General features: G+C 43.4%; 1 protein-coding gene across 1 annotated transcript in view; it reads left to right on the forward strand.

Annotated features, from left to right (window-relative positions):
* Positions 1–15,082, forward strand: part of LOC144098172 (phospholipid-transporting ATPase ABCA3-like) — a 679,994-nt gene that overhangs the window by 87,616 nt on the left and 577,296 nt on the right. The window contains exon 5 of the mRNA XM_077630692.1: positions 2,381–2,578. Coding sequence (XP_077486818.1) covers positions 2,381–2,578 — 198 coding nt within the window. The remainder of the gene's footprint in view (positions 1–2,380; positions 2,579–15,082) is intronic.

Here is a 15,082-nt window from a genome sequence, read left to right on the forward strand (position 1 = left end):
CCGTGGAAGGTTTTCACTTCTAGAAAAATTTGCAGATGAATTGTATACTGCCTTTGATAACAATCTGTTTGCCTGCTGCCTTTTTCTAGATATCACCAAAGCATTTGATACAGTAAATCACGAAATAATATTACAAAAATTGTACCTGCTTGGATTTAGGGGTTCATTTCAGGACCTTTTGTAAAGTTATTTGCAAGATCGCTCACAAGTCGTCGCCCTTGATAATGCCACAGCCGTTGGCAGCCGTCAGATGTATAAGGCTGGGGTTCCTCAAGGGTACGTTGTGTCCCCTTTACTTTTCAATCTATTTATAAATGACTTCGCGCCAGCAGTAACAAATTCCCTGGTCTTTCAGTAGGCCGACGATGCGGTTTTACTAACAAAGCACATTTCCTACAAAACTGCACTTTCCTTACTGCAAGAAAATATCTGTAATGCTATGCACTGGTTTTCTTTTAATGGTCTTTTGGTAAACCACCAAAAAACAAAATTAGTCTGTTTTAGAAACACCTTGAAGAAAACTGTACTGACTAAACCTGTTTTTTCACACTGCAACAACGATAAAGATTGTCATTGCGCTCCAGTTTAGAATGTCAATTGTATAAAATATCTGGGTGTTTAGTTTGACAGGGATCTGTCTTGGCACAGTCACATGGCATATATTTGTAGCAGATAATGTAGCACTGCATGGCTATTGTTTACAATTAAATCGTTCCTTCCTGTAGCTGTAAAAAAAGGCAATCATGCACGCACTTGCATACAGTGTTCTAAGGTACGGAATCACAGTTCTCGCGCACTGTTCGTAAAGGTAGTAAAATCGTGAACATGCTCTTCTAAAAAGCATGTTGAAAAGTACCGCCTATGAACATTCCTTTCGCCTTAAAGTAAGCTTGTTTAATTTTCTTGCTCTCCCGATCTTCGAAACTTTATATTAAGAAACAGTAGTTCTCCGACACTTATGGAATCCTGCCTTCAAGACTAAATTAATTGCTACAATAACCCTACGGAAAGGTCAGTGCTACATAGTTCTTAAATATTCAACTAGATACGGCAAAGCAAGACGTATATATTTCCCTGCAATATTCAATAGTCTTCCTGATCATGTATTGTCCGCTACTTCCAAAACAACCTTGAAACGGCTGTGAAAATCGATTTTTTAAGGAAAAATGATCCAGAGAGCACGTCATTGCTGCAGACATTGGATTTTCTTCCTTACAATATATTTTATTTAGTAGTATTTCAGTGTATGGTACTTGCACTTATATTTTATTGATTTTACTTTCCCTCGCCGATGCTGCCCGGGCCTTTTCCTGCAAGCCTTCTCTTGGCTTTGACAGGCCCGAGTTTGTACGTACAAGATGTTATGGCAATAGAAATTATTATTATTAGTTGTAGCAGTAGTGGTGGTGGTGGTGGTAATAGTGGTGGTGGTGGTGGTGGTGGTAGTAGTAGTGGTGGTGGTGGTGGCAGTAGTAGTAGTAGTAGTAGTAGTAGTAGTGGTAGTAGTAGTGGTATTGGTAGTAGTAGTAGCAATGGTAGTAGTAGTAGTAGTGGTAAATTATTATACGAAGACATACGCAAAGAGATAGCGTATACGCAAAAAAAAGCCTGCTTCGCGGTGTGCATGCGCCAGACTCCAGTTCAAATCAGCCTTAATGTACGCTCGTTACATACTACAGGGAACAAAAGTTTCCGGGACGAGAGTTTTAGTAAAAACTTTTATTGCAGCTCAACTTCGCTACTCTGTCGCCTCATATTGTACGAAGGCATTAAAGGCCTAAATGCGCCTTCCTCTCTTCCCAATATCAGGTGACTGGGAGTACCAGGGTGGAGCTACAATAAACGTTTTAACTACAACTCGCGTCCCGAAAACTTTTGTCCCCAGTAGCACGTTATTTTGCCAAGTTTAACGTGCGTGACTCTTGCGCGCGCTAAATTCATGGCGGCGTGCATCGAAACGGGACCCCTCGCTTCAGAGTGAATCCGTCGTTAATATAGCATTCCTCAGTATATTCACGGGACATCAATGTGGAATCGGCATTTCGTTTAATCTCATCTCTCCTATAACAGTACGTACAAGCGATACATATGCTGTGTTTTCTTTTTATTTCTAGGGACGAGTCTCCAGCTACTAAGCTTAAACGAGAGCATCAATTTATTAGCAAGAATGGTCACCGCTCTTAACACCAGATGGCGCCTCAGGGCTGGAATATCGTTGCGTCCCTGTTTGCATGCGCGGCATAAAAAGTGCGGATGTCACAAAACATGACGTCCCACAAACCGGTTGCGTGTAGCGTACGTAAGCGCGCGTACGCTATTCTGAAACTGCCTGCAATACTCGTTCAGTTTTGCCACCCGGGGACGCTGCTTGCATTTGCAGTCACGTGCCATCGCATCTGTCCCGTGTACGATGGCGAGTCCGGGGGCATCGCTCCTGGAAGCAAATCCCACATCTGGGACCTGGCCATCTTCTTCCTGAGTGGCTTGCTCTACCTGGTGCTGGTCATCGGTTGGGACATGCGGACGCAGGGCAGCTTCGATCTCAAGAGCCTCGAGTCTTTCTTCAGCCAGGAGCCAGGTAGAGTGGAGCCCCGCGCGTGCAGTCCCTGCGATAGCATAGGTGCGCTCTTATCTACGTAGACTGCTGTCTGTGCGTTGTACAAGAATAGTTTCGTGGAAACTCGGCCAGTTCCAAGATAAGGAGAAGACTAGGTACAGGCGCGGCCATAAGTAAACGGAGCACTCCATTTCGTTTGGCCATCTCGCCTTTCCTATGGGACATGAGGAAACATTATTTATTCATGATAAAGCGAACTATCGTCTACTACTAGCCTGCACATACCATAGTTGCCAGTCTCAATTAGAAAGCAAGTGAAAAACGTTAAAAGGCAATAGCGTGCTCCGTTTACTTTTGGCCGCGCCTGTACGCTTTGATTGCAATTCGCGCTATTTAAATATTGTGCTCACAATTTTCTATGATAGGTGTGCCCTTTCAAGACGGCATTGTTCCCAGATATTGAAACAGCAAACAAATCAATCAACCTTTGTTACTTTCCAAACAGGCCGAAGGGTTTTGAGCTCTAAAAGCTGCTCTGGGAAGCTTGACGTGGCTTTTGAAATCCCTCAGTTGGCTTTGCAGAAGCGGCAGAACAGGGAAAATACAACTTACGACCATGAAAACAGAAAAAAGTATATTGCCATGCAACTTTGCTCTGTTTGTTCGTTCACGCTCACAGTTGCTGGCAAGCGGCTCTATCGTTTTGTTTGTGACGCGAGGTGCGACCAGACTTATCTCGATTGATCGTGGGCGCGAACAGCTGCTTCCACACTTTTCAAGATCGTTGTGGTTGCTTTTGGTTCTTTATACCAAAATTTTCTTGCCAGACTGCAGGCAGTTTTTTCTAGGAACGCCCAGCACGCGTGCGGATTTCGCCGCCGCCGAGTCATTCAGTTCTTTGTGGGTGCTGGTCTGCCCCAATAAATTTTGTTCGAAGCCTTTTCACTGTCTTTCTGCTCGCCCCACTTCTATCGCCTTTACGTGAGAGTATATCTTACGTCACTTTCCGTCAGATAACAATGAAGTTAGACGACAGAGTTTTCAAGGCACCTAATCAATCGAAAGACACGCATGATACTGAGCATGACGTTACAGAAAAGGACGAAGGGAATTTCAATGTGCAATTCATAATGCATACTACTTACATTTCAAAGAACATGCATATATGCAGGTTTTCCTTTTTAAAGACAGTTAACGGCGCATGGAGCTCAGGCGGGGCTTGACCAGCCTGAAGTTCACTCCTGTTCTGGTTCCACCAACTCATCCATTTAGTATCCGGGAGTTCTTTGAATAAAAGTTCTACCTATATTAGTGGAACTGTTTCTCACACCCTTAAAATATCTATATATGAAACAATTTTTTAAGAAGGTCTATAATGCTGGATATAACATTTCCCCCTTATTAGTTCCTGAAACTTATATTTTGAAGTGGCGTGGTGCTCCAGGTATATTCAAGCGGAAGGCCGGTCCTCTTAGGTTTCTCGACTACGCGATCTCTAGCAGCAGGTGGTTTTACAATCCCGGAAACCTCATTCCAGGTGCATCGTTAATTCTATGTGGACGCCATTTTTTTTCCTGTGTTATTGAGCAAACAACAAAATACACCCAAAAACTACAGGCGAGAACATGAACGTTATGCTCTTCAGTACTTTTATCTCATTCAGACGCTCACACTTTGTGAGGCTTCTGACGCAGTGTCGAGGCAAGAATGACATGGGACGTTAATCATTTAGACCTATAAGATGTATTTTTCTCACTGTCTCTATGCGACATTTTGTATCAACAAATAAGCAGAAAATAAATAACAGCATTTTCAGACGAAAATTCTGAAAGAAAAGTTTTGCAACCACCACAAAATTTGACTAAAACGCAATATCACAGCTCTTACAGTGCTATGTCTAACAGGGCATGTACCGGACCGTCATACGCAAACTAAACAGGTTATATCAGCTTAGGCTAACGAGTGTTTTTAAATTTTTTTTTTATCGAAATAGTTTCTGCGACATTGTAATATCAGTGTTGGCTTACATTAAAAAAGAGGTTCATCGTGTTAACGGATAAGCTCGTTAACTAATTAGGATTAGTTAACTTTTAACTGCTAAGTTTGAGCGCCAAGTTGTAAATAGACATTTGTAGCTGCCAATTATTAGTAGCAGTATCAGTTTTTATGCTTTAGAAAAAGCTATTAGCCTCGGTGTTGTAGCTCAGCGCATTCTAGCCATTTCTTGTGACATTGAAAATCCCGGGCTTGCGGTGGACTCACAACGACGCCTACCCGTGAACGCCACTCCGTGTCATGTGAGCTATAAAATCACTTTTTTGATTCGGCATGAAGACGCACGCTTTTTGTACCTGCAGTGCGTTAAACAGCCGAAATTCCTCCAGCCACTGTGCGGAGGCTAATTGCGTTTTCTAAATTATACAATCTTATATCACTGACTAATCGCCACCTACAAATGCCTGTTTGCAAGCAGGCTCTTATATTCAAAATGTAGCTATAGTTCCATACAACTTGAAAACGCAGCGGCTTTTCCCCGTGAAATGACCCCTTCCAGCCAATGGCATCGGCCGATTCTCATGGTCCTACTAGCGTGACAGAGCCAGGATTGGTAGATAAAAAGGGATAAACCCTTCCCTCTGTAGTCGGGGAGGGACCCCTCTCTCCATTGTTGCTCCGCTCCCTGCATTGTCGCGCTAGCCTGATCATGAAAATAGTCCGACGCCATTGGCTGGTAGGGGGTCCTCTGACGTGGAAAAGCCGCTGCGTTCTTAAGTTTTATCCGACTATAAGTAACTATACGAGAGGAGTTAACCAGCTGACTTATAACATGATTGGTCTATTCTCTGGTGTCAAAAATTCAGGAATTTAAATGCTTCAGATGTATCTCTGTAAAACCAATCTTCAAAAGGGCTGGTTCACCTTCCCTGAAACAGGTTTTAAAAAAAGGGTGCAACATGCAAGTTACGTGGCGACTACATTGCTCCAGACAGTCTTTGTGGGACACTTAGTTTCATTGCATATGTGAAAGCATAGCGCCGCTGTGGTCGTGAGCGCGATGAACTTCTGACCTGGTAACATCCTATTCCGGTTTAGTTGACGCCACTTCCGTTCCGGTTCGCGTCATTTACAGTGTAGTAACGTTCTATACAGTCTGTCATGAGGCATGACTGCTCATACCACTCCTACACACACACATCACCAGGCTGACTACGCCCACTGCAGGGCAAAGGTCTCTCCCATGTCTCTCCACTTAACCCTTTCCTTTGCCAGCGGCGCCCACCCTACGCCTGCAAACTTCGTAATCTCCTCCGCCCCCATAACTTTCTGTCGCCCCTTGCTACGCTTGACTTCTCTTGGAATCCACTCCGTTAAAGTGCCAGCGGTTATCTTGCCTTCGCATTGCATGCCCTGCCCAAGCCAATTTCTTCCTCTTGAATTCGACTGGGATGTCGTCAACACGCGTTTGTTTCCTCACCTACTCTGCTCGCTCCTTGTCTCTTAACGTTACACCTATCATTTTTCTTTCATTAACGCGCTGCGTTGTCCTTAAGCTGAACCCCTTTCGTTAGCCTTAAGGTTTCTACCGCGTAGGTGAGTACTGGTAAGTTGCAGCTTTTGTACACTTTTCTGTTAAGGGATATTGGTAAACTATCATTCATGAACTGAGAGAACCTGCTACATGCCCTCCACCTCATTCTTATTATTCTAGTTATTCTCTCTCATGATCCGAATCAGCGCTCACTACCTGCCCTAAGTAGACATATTCCTTTACCACTTCCAGAACCTCGCTACCAATTATGAATTGCTTTTCCCTTGCTAGACTGTTGAACATTACATTGGTTTTCTCCATGTTAATCTTAAGACCCAGTGTTCTTACCTGCCTGTCTAATTTATTATGCTTTGCAGTTCATCTGCTGAGTGACTCAGCAAGGCAATGTCACCAGAAAATCGCAGATTATTTAGGTATTCTTCATTAACTTTTATGACTAACTGTGATAAAATACCTTCTGTAAACAGGGAGTAAATAGCATTGATGAGATCGTGTCTCCATACCGGACCCCATTCCTTATTGGAATTTTATTGCTGACTTTATAGAGGTTTATGGTAGCTGAGCAGCTGCTACAGATAATCTCCCGTATTTTCACATGAGGCTCTTCCACACCCCGATTCCGCAGTGCCTGCATGACTGCCAAGGTTTCCACTTTGAGATATGCTTTCTCGCAATCAGTGAAGGCTATATAAATGGGCTGGTTATATTCTGCGCATTTCTCTATCACCTTAATATTAGTGTGAGTATGATCTACTCTGGAATATCCTTCACGAAAGCCTGCCTGATCATTTGATTGATTGAAGTCTAAGGTTGCCGTGACTCTAATAGCGATTACATTAGTAAATACCTTGTAGGCAACGGACAGTAAGCTTCTTTGTCTGTATTGTTTAAAATCCTTGGCGTCTCCCTTCTTATGAATTAAGGTAATGTTAGCGTTCTTCCATGCTTCCCGTACACTCGAGTTTAAAAGGCACTGCGTATACAAGGTGGCTAGTTTTTCCAGCACAATCTCCCCTTCGTTCTTCAACAGATCTGCTGCTACCTTATCCTCACCAGCTGCTTTTCCCCTTTGCATTGCTCCTAAGGTTTTCTTTCGTTCCTATTTCGTTACTGAAGGGATGACGCATTGCTGTGTGCTACTTTCTCTCTCTCATTAAACTTCCGATTACATTGGCTACTATATAGATTTGTGTATAATTCTCCAGCTACTTTAACTACCCTACCTTATTGCTAATGACATTGCCCTCCTTGTCTCTTAACGCATACATCTGGTTTTTGCCTACGCCTAGTTTCCTCTTTGCCACTTTTAGGCTACCTCTGTTCTTTAGAGCATGCTCGATTCTCTCCATATTAAACTTCCTTATGTTGGCTAACTCGCGCTTATTTATCCACCCAAATGCCGCTACATACTACCTAGGCTCCGGTGTGACATAACGGCGTCTGCAAAAAATCTAGTTCCGACCAGCTCCTTGTGCTATCGCATAAAACAAACACAAGTGAGATGTTTCCATTTAAAGCCTTTACAGTAATCTTTTCCGCAGCTTCCAGACATCCCATTGCCAGCCCCTTTGGGAAGATTTGTAAATTTTTTTAAATTTTTCGGCTGGTTCATCTTTCAAAATTATAATGCACACTAAAGCTTCAATTTCTAGTGCACCTCAGGCCCATAGCAGCCTCATAGTGAATATCAGTTGTAGAGAAAGGCAATGAAGACCTCAACCATGACTGTATTTCATGTATTTTTCCGCGATTTTTTAAAATTTTGTTTAAGAATTCTCATCAGCAGGCGCAGTCATCTGAACAATTTTACTGCGTCACTGCATACCATGGGGTAATGCCACATGAAACTTCATTCCCATAGGGAAACATGGTTAATGTTTCTTGTCACTCTTGTCTTGACTAAGCACTGTAAATTTTGCAAGGTGCTGCAGAGTTAGAATTCGAGAACACTTTGAAAGTTCAAAGGCATTAAATTAGTATTTCCTCATATACTACCTTGTGTACAATGTGGTGTTTGCACACTACCAATGCACAGTGATCGCACTTATACCGAACGTTTCCACAAAGATGCTGTATATTTAAGAAAAAAAGGCTTTTTGAGTGATAAGAGTGCTGTTTTCGGCATAAAACTCTTAGTAGTGTCGAACATCAGAATACAGCTAAGACGTGGTATCTAGAAGGCTAGTTAACTAATATTGAGTAATCTTTCTAACTACTATGTTAGTCCACTTATTTATTAAGAAATGTGTAGCCCTCTCTAAGCAATACACATATCAGTTTTTATAGTTCTGAAAACGCAGTCACTGTCGGCACTGTGGTCGAAAATTTCTGGCGACATCGCGCATTGATCCAAAATCTGTTGGGCCCAATTGTCGAAGGTAACCGTATGCGCTTTCGGAATTCTAAAAATTGATATAGATAATACTTACGGCAGGCTACACACCTACGAATAAATAATAAGAATACAGGTTATAGTTCAGATTTTATCCATTCAATATTAGCTGACCAGCCTATCAGTTAGCACGTCTGAGATGTATTCTGATGCGCTATACCGCTGGAAATGCTTTGCCGAGAAAAGCGCTCTTTTAACTCAAAAAGCCTGTTTTCAAAATTGCAGAAGATCTTAGGTAAAACACCTGGCATATCAAAAATAGTTTACATGGCTGTAGACAGTACAGCTTGCTTTATTTGCCCTATAGTAGACAAGCACTAACAAAAGCATATCTTCTGAATTTAATGGACACGGTTGATGTGGACACTATTTTATTGTGCTAGCACTGAAGCCAACATTCATGGAAAAAATTGGCGGTGGTTTAGCTCTGGTTAAACCTGGAGTGACGCGAAAGCTACAGCTGGCCGAGTGAAACTCGCTTAGTTGAATTGCAAAGTCAGTCTTTCGTCGCTCTGTTTCGCTGGGCGTTCCTTCTTCATCTTCGTACCACTTGACACGGCGCATGCGCACAGCTGTGGAAGCTCGGTTTCGCCGGCGCGCCGCGCCGCCGGCAGCAGCAGCTGCTCCGCACCACGTGGCTGGTCACGTGACGAACCACGTAATCAGCCACGGCACCGCGCCGCCGGCAGCTGCTCCGCACCACGTGACCAACCACGTGAGAGCGTGGCCACGCTGAAGACTCGAAATGCTACAGTAATTTAGCTATTGATACAAACACCATATGTCGTTCTGGTCCTGCGGTTAACAGGTATTTGCCATCTGCCTGGGTGGGCAGGTTGTGATGACGTCACAAGATCACGTGACATAGGTGGTAGTTGGGCCGCCTGGTTTTCCGCTCACAACGCCACCTACGACGACGATGCCGGATTTTCTACAGAACGGGAGCCGGGAGGCGCTCCCGCAGCTCGCAGAATACACTTGCACTGCCATTTAAACACCTAGAAATGTGACTAACAAAGCATAACTATTATAAAGAAAGCATAACTAAGATAAACAATGAAAAGCAATGGCCACACAATGGCGCACCTAATTCGCATTTGGCGAAACTACGCAAATTCACCACCATTTTTTTCTAAGTAGTGAAAGGAAGCTACAACTCCTCCCTGGTATCTGTGGGAAGGACCAATCATGGGATCCTAATTTATAGTTTAAAATAGGCTGTTACAGTATTTATCGTTAGCAGGAATGGGCCGATATCACACAGGGACATGAAGCACTGCCCGTAGAGAAGTACAATTATACGGGGTGTAGATGGATGAAGATGGAGAAAATTTAAAAACCGATCAAGGAGATCTAAAGACGAAAGCAAAGAGCACCGCTATAATCAAGCATAGGCCGCTATGGCGATACAATAGATATGAGATAGCAAGAGGACTGTGTAAGGGTGCAGTAATTTCAGGGCTAACTTTTGCGAGATCTAAAGACGAAAGCAAAGAGCACCGCTATAATCAAGCATAGGCCGCTATGGCGATACAATAGATATGAGATAGCAAGAGGACTGTGTAAGGGTGCAGTAATTTCAGGGCTAACTTTTGCGAATGCGGTACTGTGCTTAAAATCAGCTGTGCTTCAAAGGCCAGAGCTTAATCACAAAATGGTGGGAAGAGTAGCACTAGAGCCCATGGAAGGACAACAAGCGAACCATTACAGGGGTATATGGGTTGATCGTACTTTGAGGCATGGATAAGTCAGAGGAAAACACCTTGCTAAAAGAAGAAATGAAAAATGGATGAAGAGAGGGGGGCAGACGAGGTCTTCAGGCACTTGCACAGTAAAAACGCAGACTTGCGAGGGAGGAAATCGACCAGAAAGCTTACGATTGGCTATGTAAGCAACAACAAAGAAATGGGAGTTATCACGAATATCAAAGAGAAAGTCAGGAAAACTGAGGCGGCTGAGCGGTTGCAAATAACTGGGAACGAGAGCCACTGCGTGAATACAGAGCTGAGACAAATGAAATTTGGAAGAAGGCGCTGTACGATGTTTGAGGTCAGATAAGATTGCCTTAGAACGTGGCAATACTGAAGTATGAACAGTGCGGTCATAACTGCGTAGCATGCTGTATCAGTGTCGAGAACATTGAGAATATTGTGGTAGACAGTAAGGCTATGCATCCAGATGTCCAAGAAAACATAGAGAGCCTTCAAATTGCTCCAGATTTGGGGGATAGTATAAAAAAAATTAACCCATCGGCAGTACAGACCAGCAAAAGAATACTAGCGTACTGGTGACGTGAAAGAAGACTAGAAAAAGTGCCTGAATTGCCGCATTAATCAATGTAATATAGCTTAAATTATTTAAAATATAGCTTTGAATATGAGAAATGTATTCAAAACAGAACTGAATGCAAAAATAAGGAAACACTTCAATTTGCTAGGTGTGATTCTTTGTTTATGTCACTCATTCTTTATTTCCCATTCTCAAGGATGAAGGAAGCCGAGATAAAAGCTGCATGTAAGCAGCTTGAGGAACCCTCGACTCCCGTACAAGCAATAGCAGCGGAAGGGATACACACGTACACTTTGTGGAGCACACTCATAGGGGACAGATCATAATGGGTACAAAACAATAAAAAATGCTTGTAACGCAAATATCAAATAATGTGATTGCTTTAACGAAACTAATAATAATAATTTAGCGTAAAATGAGCAGCAAGAGGTGAGACATATTGGTCAGAAGTAACATTTCATCAGCAACTTGAAGTCTGACATACTTCTGTTCAGAATTTCTATGCCTGTATTATAAAAACTATTTAGAAGTTTCGGTTGCTGACATTTAAGAATTTGATCACTTTTCTAAGTTTGCTATTTCGGAGAGTGTCATGGAATGTCTTCGAGAACTGAAATATAATTGTTCAGTAGACCTTGGTTATATATTTCCTCAATTTTAAGAATATATTTTTCTAGTACAGTTTACGTGTACTTAGTGTAAGGTAGGTTTTCAATAATACGCTCGATTTTTATCTCTTTGGCACTTTGCACTCGCCTACGCCCAGAATCATAGGGCATGACAATATTTAAATGTTTCCCTGAAGGCTCACAAGCAGACCGGCGAACTGGGACAAACAATCTTGTAGTTTCTAAACGACAGTTACCTTATGGGGGAATTGTAGCCACACGTCCATTCAGGTAAGACTGAGGTGGGGCAACTGCCAGGAGACATTATAAAGCGAACCCCGTCTGTACATAAACGCGCCCCCCCCCAAGCCAAGGCCGACGTGTAGATGTTGACGTGGTAAGGTTTCGCTTAATTTTAATGTAGGAATGCATTCAGCGGTCACACTTTCACCTCTTTGTCCGCTGATTTTTTTCCGTCTATCCACAGCACGAGAAAATTTCAAGGGGCACTTTGTTAACTTAAAGTGCGGTGAGGCGAAAACATTTAGCGCGGCATTGCTGCTGGTGTCACTGATTGGTGGTTAAGATGCTAATTAACTACATAATCGTTTGTGAATCTTAAATGCTGGAGACACTGGAGGAGGTTAGGGGGGGGGCATCCGTCTGTTTCGACGGCTTTCTGCAAACACTCGCTATCGTCCTAGACAAGGAGAACTACATGTGCGTTGGTATTAAGTGGCGTGGTCGTTAGCACGCTCGACTGCAGAACGGAAGGATGGTGGTTTGAATCCCATCCTGCACAAAGATTTTTTTCTTAACGAGTTGAAGAGCGTAACAGAAGGAAGGACAGACGGACAGGCGTGAGCTTGAGTCATTAAAGGAAGAGATACGAGGGGGTGCTGAGAAGTTCCTGGCTTTGCACAGAAAGAAAACAGCCATGGTTTTGAAAGTGCACACTTATTCAACATATTACCCGATAAGACTGATGAACTTGTTACATCGCTTTTGCAACTTTTCTATTCTGTCTAAAAAAATTAAAAATTATGTCACAGGTCGTCAAACCAGCTTTCATCCGCATGTTTGACGTCAGCAATGTCATCAAAATGACGACCTTGAGATGTTTCTTCAAGTTTGGAAAGTGATGGTAGTCAGAAGAAGCCAGGTCAGGTGAATAGGGAAGATAGTGGACCAAGTGTAAACCCAGGGTCTTCAGTTTGACAGCCACAACTCTGGACGTATGCGCAGGTGCATTTACCCACAAAAAAAGGATTCCTTTGTTCAGGTCTCCCCGGCGTTTTGTCTTAATTGGCTCTTTCAGCTTGTCGAGGAGGACGGCGTAATACTCTCCGCTTACACTGGAGCCCTGAGGTAGGTAGTCCACCGACAGAACACCATCTTTGTCGTAGAAAATGGACGCCATGACTTTTTTAGCCGATTTCTGGGAGCGCAATTTCTTCGGTCGCGGGGACACTGTGCGCCATTCCTTTGAGTGTTCTTTGTTTTGCGATCATGAATATAGAGCCATGTTTCTTCCTCAGTCACTAATATATTCAAAAAGTCCTTTGCAGCATCAAAATGGCCAAAACAGCTCTGGATGCCTCAACTCGTGCCTCCTTCTGTTCACTGTTCAAACATTTCGGCACCCGCTTCGCAGAAAGCTTGCGCATGTCTAGAACATTAGTAATAATAAAACCAACAGGCTCTCGGGAGGTGTCCAGTATCTGGGCTGTCTTCTTGCCTCATATTCGCTGATCCTCAATAAATAGCATATGGACCGCATCGCTCGCTGCCGGGTCTGTTGAAGTTTGTGGGGCGCCCGCTAAAGAGCTCATCCTCAACATGAAAATGTCCAGTCATGAAACGAGAAACCCAGGTTTTGACAGTGCTATAGGAAGGACACTTCTCTCCTGGTGTCCTTCACATCTCACTGTGAATATCTTTGCAGATTTTCCCCGCAGGCAAGTTTCGCAGGCGTGAAACTTGCTTGTGCCTCTGCAATCTCAGGTTCTAGCTCATACTAAAAATAGTTATAAAAACCGAAACATCTGACACTTGCACAGTTACATTAAAACATATCATGCTTTTTTATGGTACCAAATTAATCTTTCAATACGGCATGAAAGGGGGCAAAGCCAGGAAATTCTCAGCACCCCCTCGTAGATGCCACAGAAAAGATTAAAATGATTAAGTGCGTCGCAAAACCTCGTCCACCGAAGCGATTGCTCCAGCAATAGATACTCCCAATATCATTGCCTTGTTCCAACTATGCAGTATGTGTGTGCAGGTAACATGGTAATCTAATAGTTAGCGGGCAGTTGGTGCGGCAATAGCAACAACAGCGCTGCTAAGGACAAGCTCCAATTTCGCAAGCAGTGAAGCACATAAGGAAAGCAAGGATTTATGCAAAAGATACCGTACGAGAGACAGTTTGTGGTAAATAATGCCCAATATCCTCTAATATGACCAGAGAAAGGCTCCCCGAAAGCACTGCAGCTTTTCTGCATTTCTAATGCGCAGTGTCTCCGCCTTTGTGATGCGTTTTCCGTGGCGTTCGAGCACAAGTTCATAGCCTCCCTCGCAAGTGTCATGTCGACGCTCGCACGTGCTTGTAGTGTGCGCGTTTCCCTCTTCACGTGTGATAGCTTCGATGCGAACGCACTACTAGTCCCATTAAGAGAAAAGCCGTGTGTGTGCGTGTGCGCGTGCGCGTGCGTGCGTGCGTGTGTGCGTGCGTGCGTGCGCGTGTGTGCGTGTGCGCGCGCACACACACACACGCTGGGTTAGGCGCTGGGTATCTTCCAGTCGGCCCTTATTAACACCTGGAGAAAAGTGACGCGAGCACAAACTGCTGGAAAGCTTCACAGACCTGGTATGTAGGATAACGCAATCACAGTACCCGTCAAAACTGCCCAGCTCTGTTGCAGAAAAAGTGCTAAAAATTACCAGGCGCGCGAAAAGTTGGCCACCGGCGGAAGCGCGCAAGCAATATTAAAAGGTTCCTGTTATCCCTTACATGCACCAAAGTTCACCCAATCTTTAAGAAAATTGGAGGAAAACCTGGAGTAGACGCCGTATTTTCCGCACCTCAGCACCTATCGCAGCTCTGTCGAGATAGTTGTTCTTGCTCATGCTCGCTTTTTACACCGTTTGACGCTTTTAGTTATTCTACGCACATCATTTTCTGTGTCTAGCTGCGTTAATTGTTGGCTTCACCTTTGTTGTTAAATTTTCGTTTGCGTACCCGATCACTACTGTGTTTTCAATGAGTGTTATATTTTTCTTGCCACTACGCCTTCCTCATTTTCACTACGCTTGTTCTTTGTTTTTGTGTACGCTTTAGTTCAATTTTATCGGACCAGTTCTTGAAAATTCATTTGGTCAAACCGCACCACTATTTCACGTGTTGGAAGTTTTTAAAGAATGACTCGGCTAAAAAATGATTTGGTAAAAAAATTTTTTGTCTCATCTTGTTCTGGTTTTATCCTGCCCTGTTCTATCTTTTGGTATTCAACCTTGGTTGGTTTACAACTACTTGCCATATCATTTCTGTTGCCAGGAGTGCATAAAACCTTCGCCTCTTGTTGGCGCCTGTGTTTTGGGTATATATGCAGTGTTTCAGTGGTTCTCAAATGAAGTTGAATTTCAGTGCCTGTAACGTCGTCTTTCATGACTTTGCCTTCTGTCCA

The sequence above is a fragment of the Amblyomma americanum genome, chromosome 7 (genome assembly GCF_052857255.1).
Source record: "Amblyomma americanum isolate KBUSLIRL-KWMA chromosome 7, ASM5285725v1, whole genome shotgun sequence".
NCBI classification, from domain to species: Eukaryota; Metazoa; Arthropoda; class Arachnida; order Ixodida; family Ixodidae; genus Amblyomma; species Amblyomma americanum.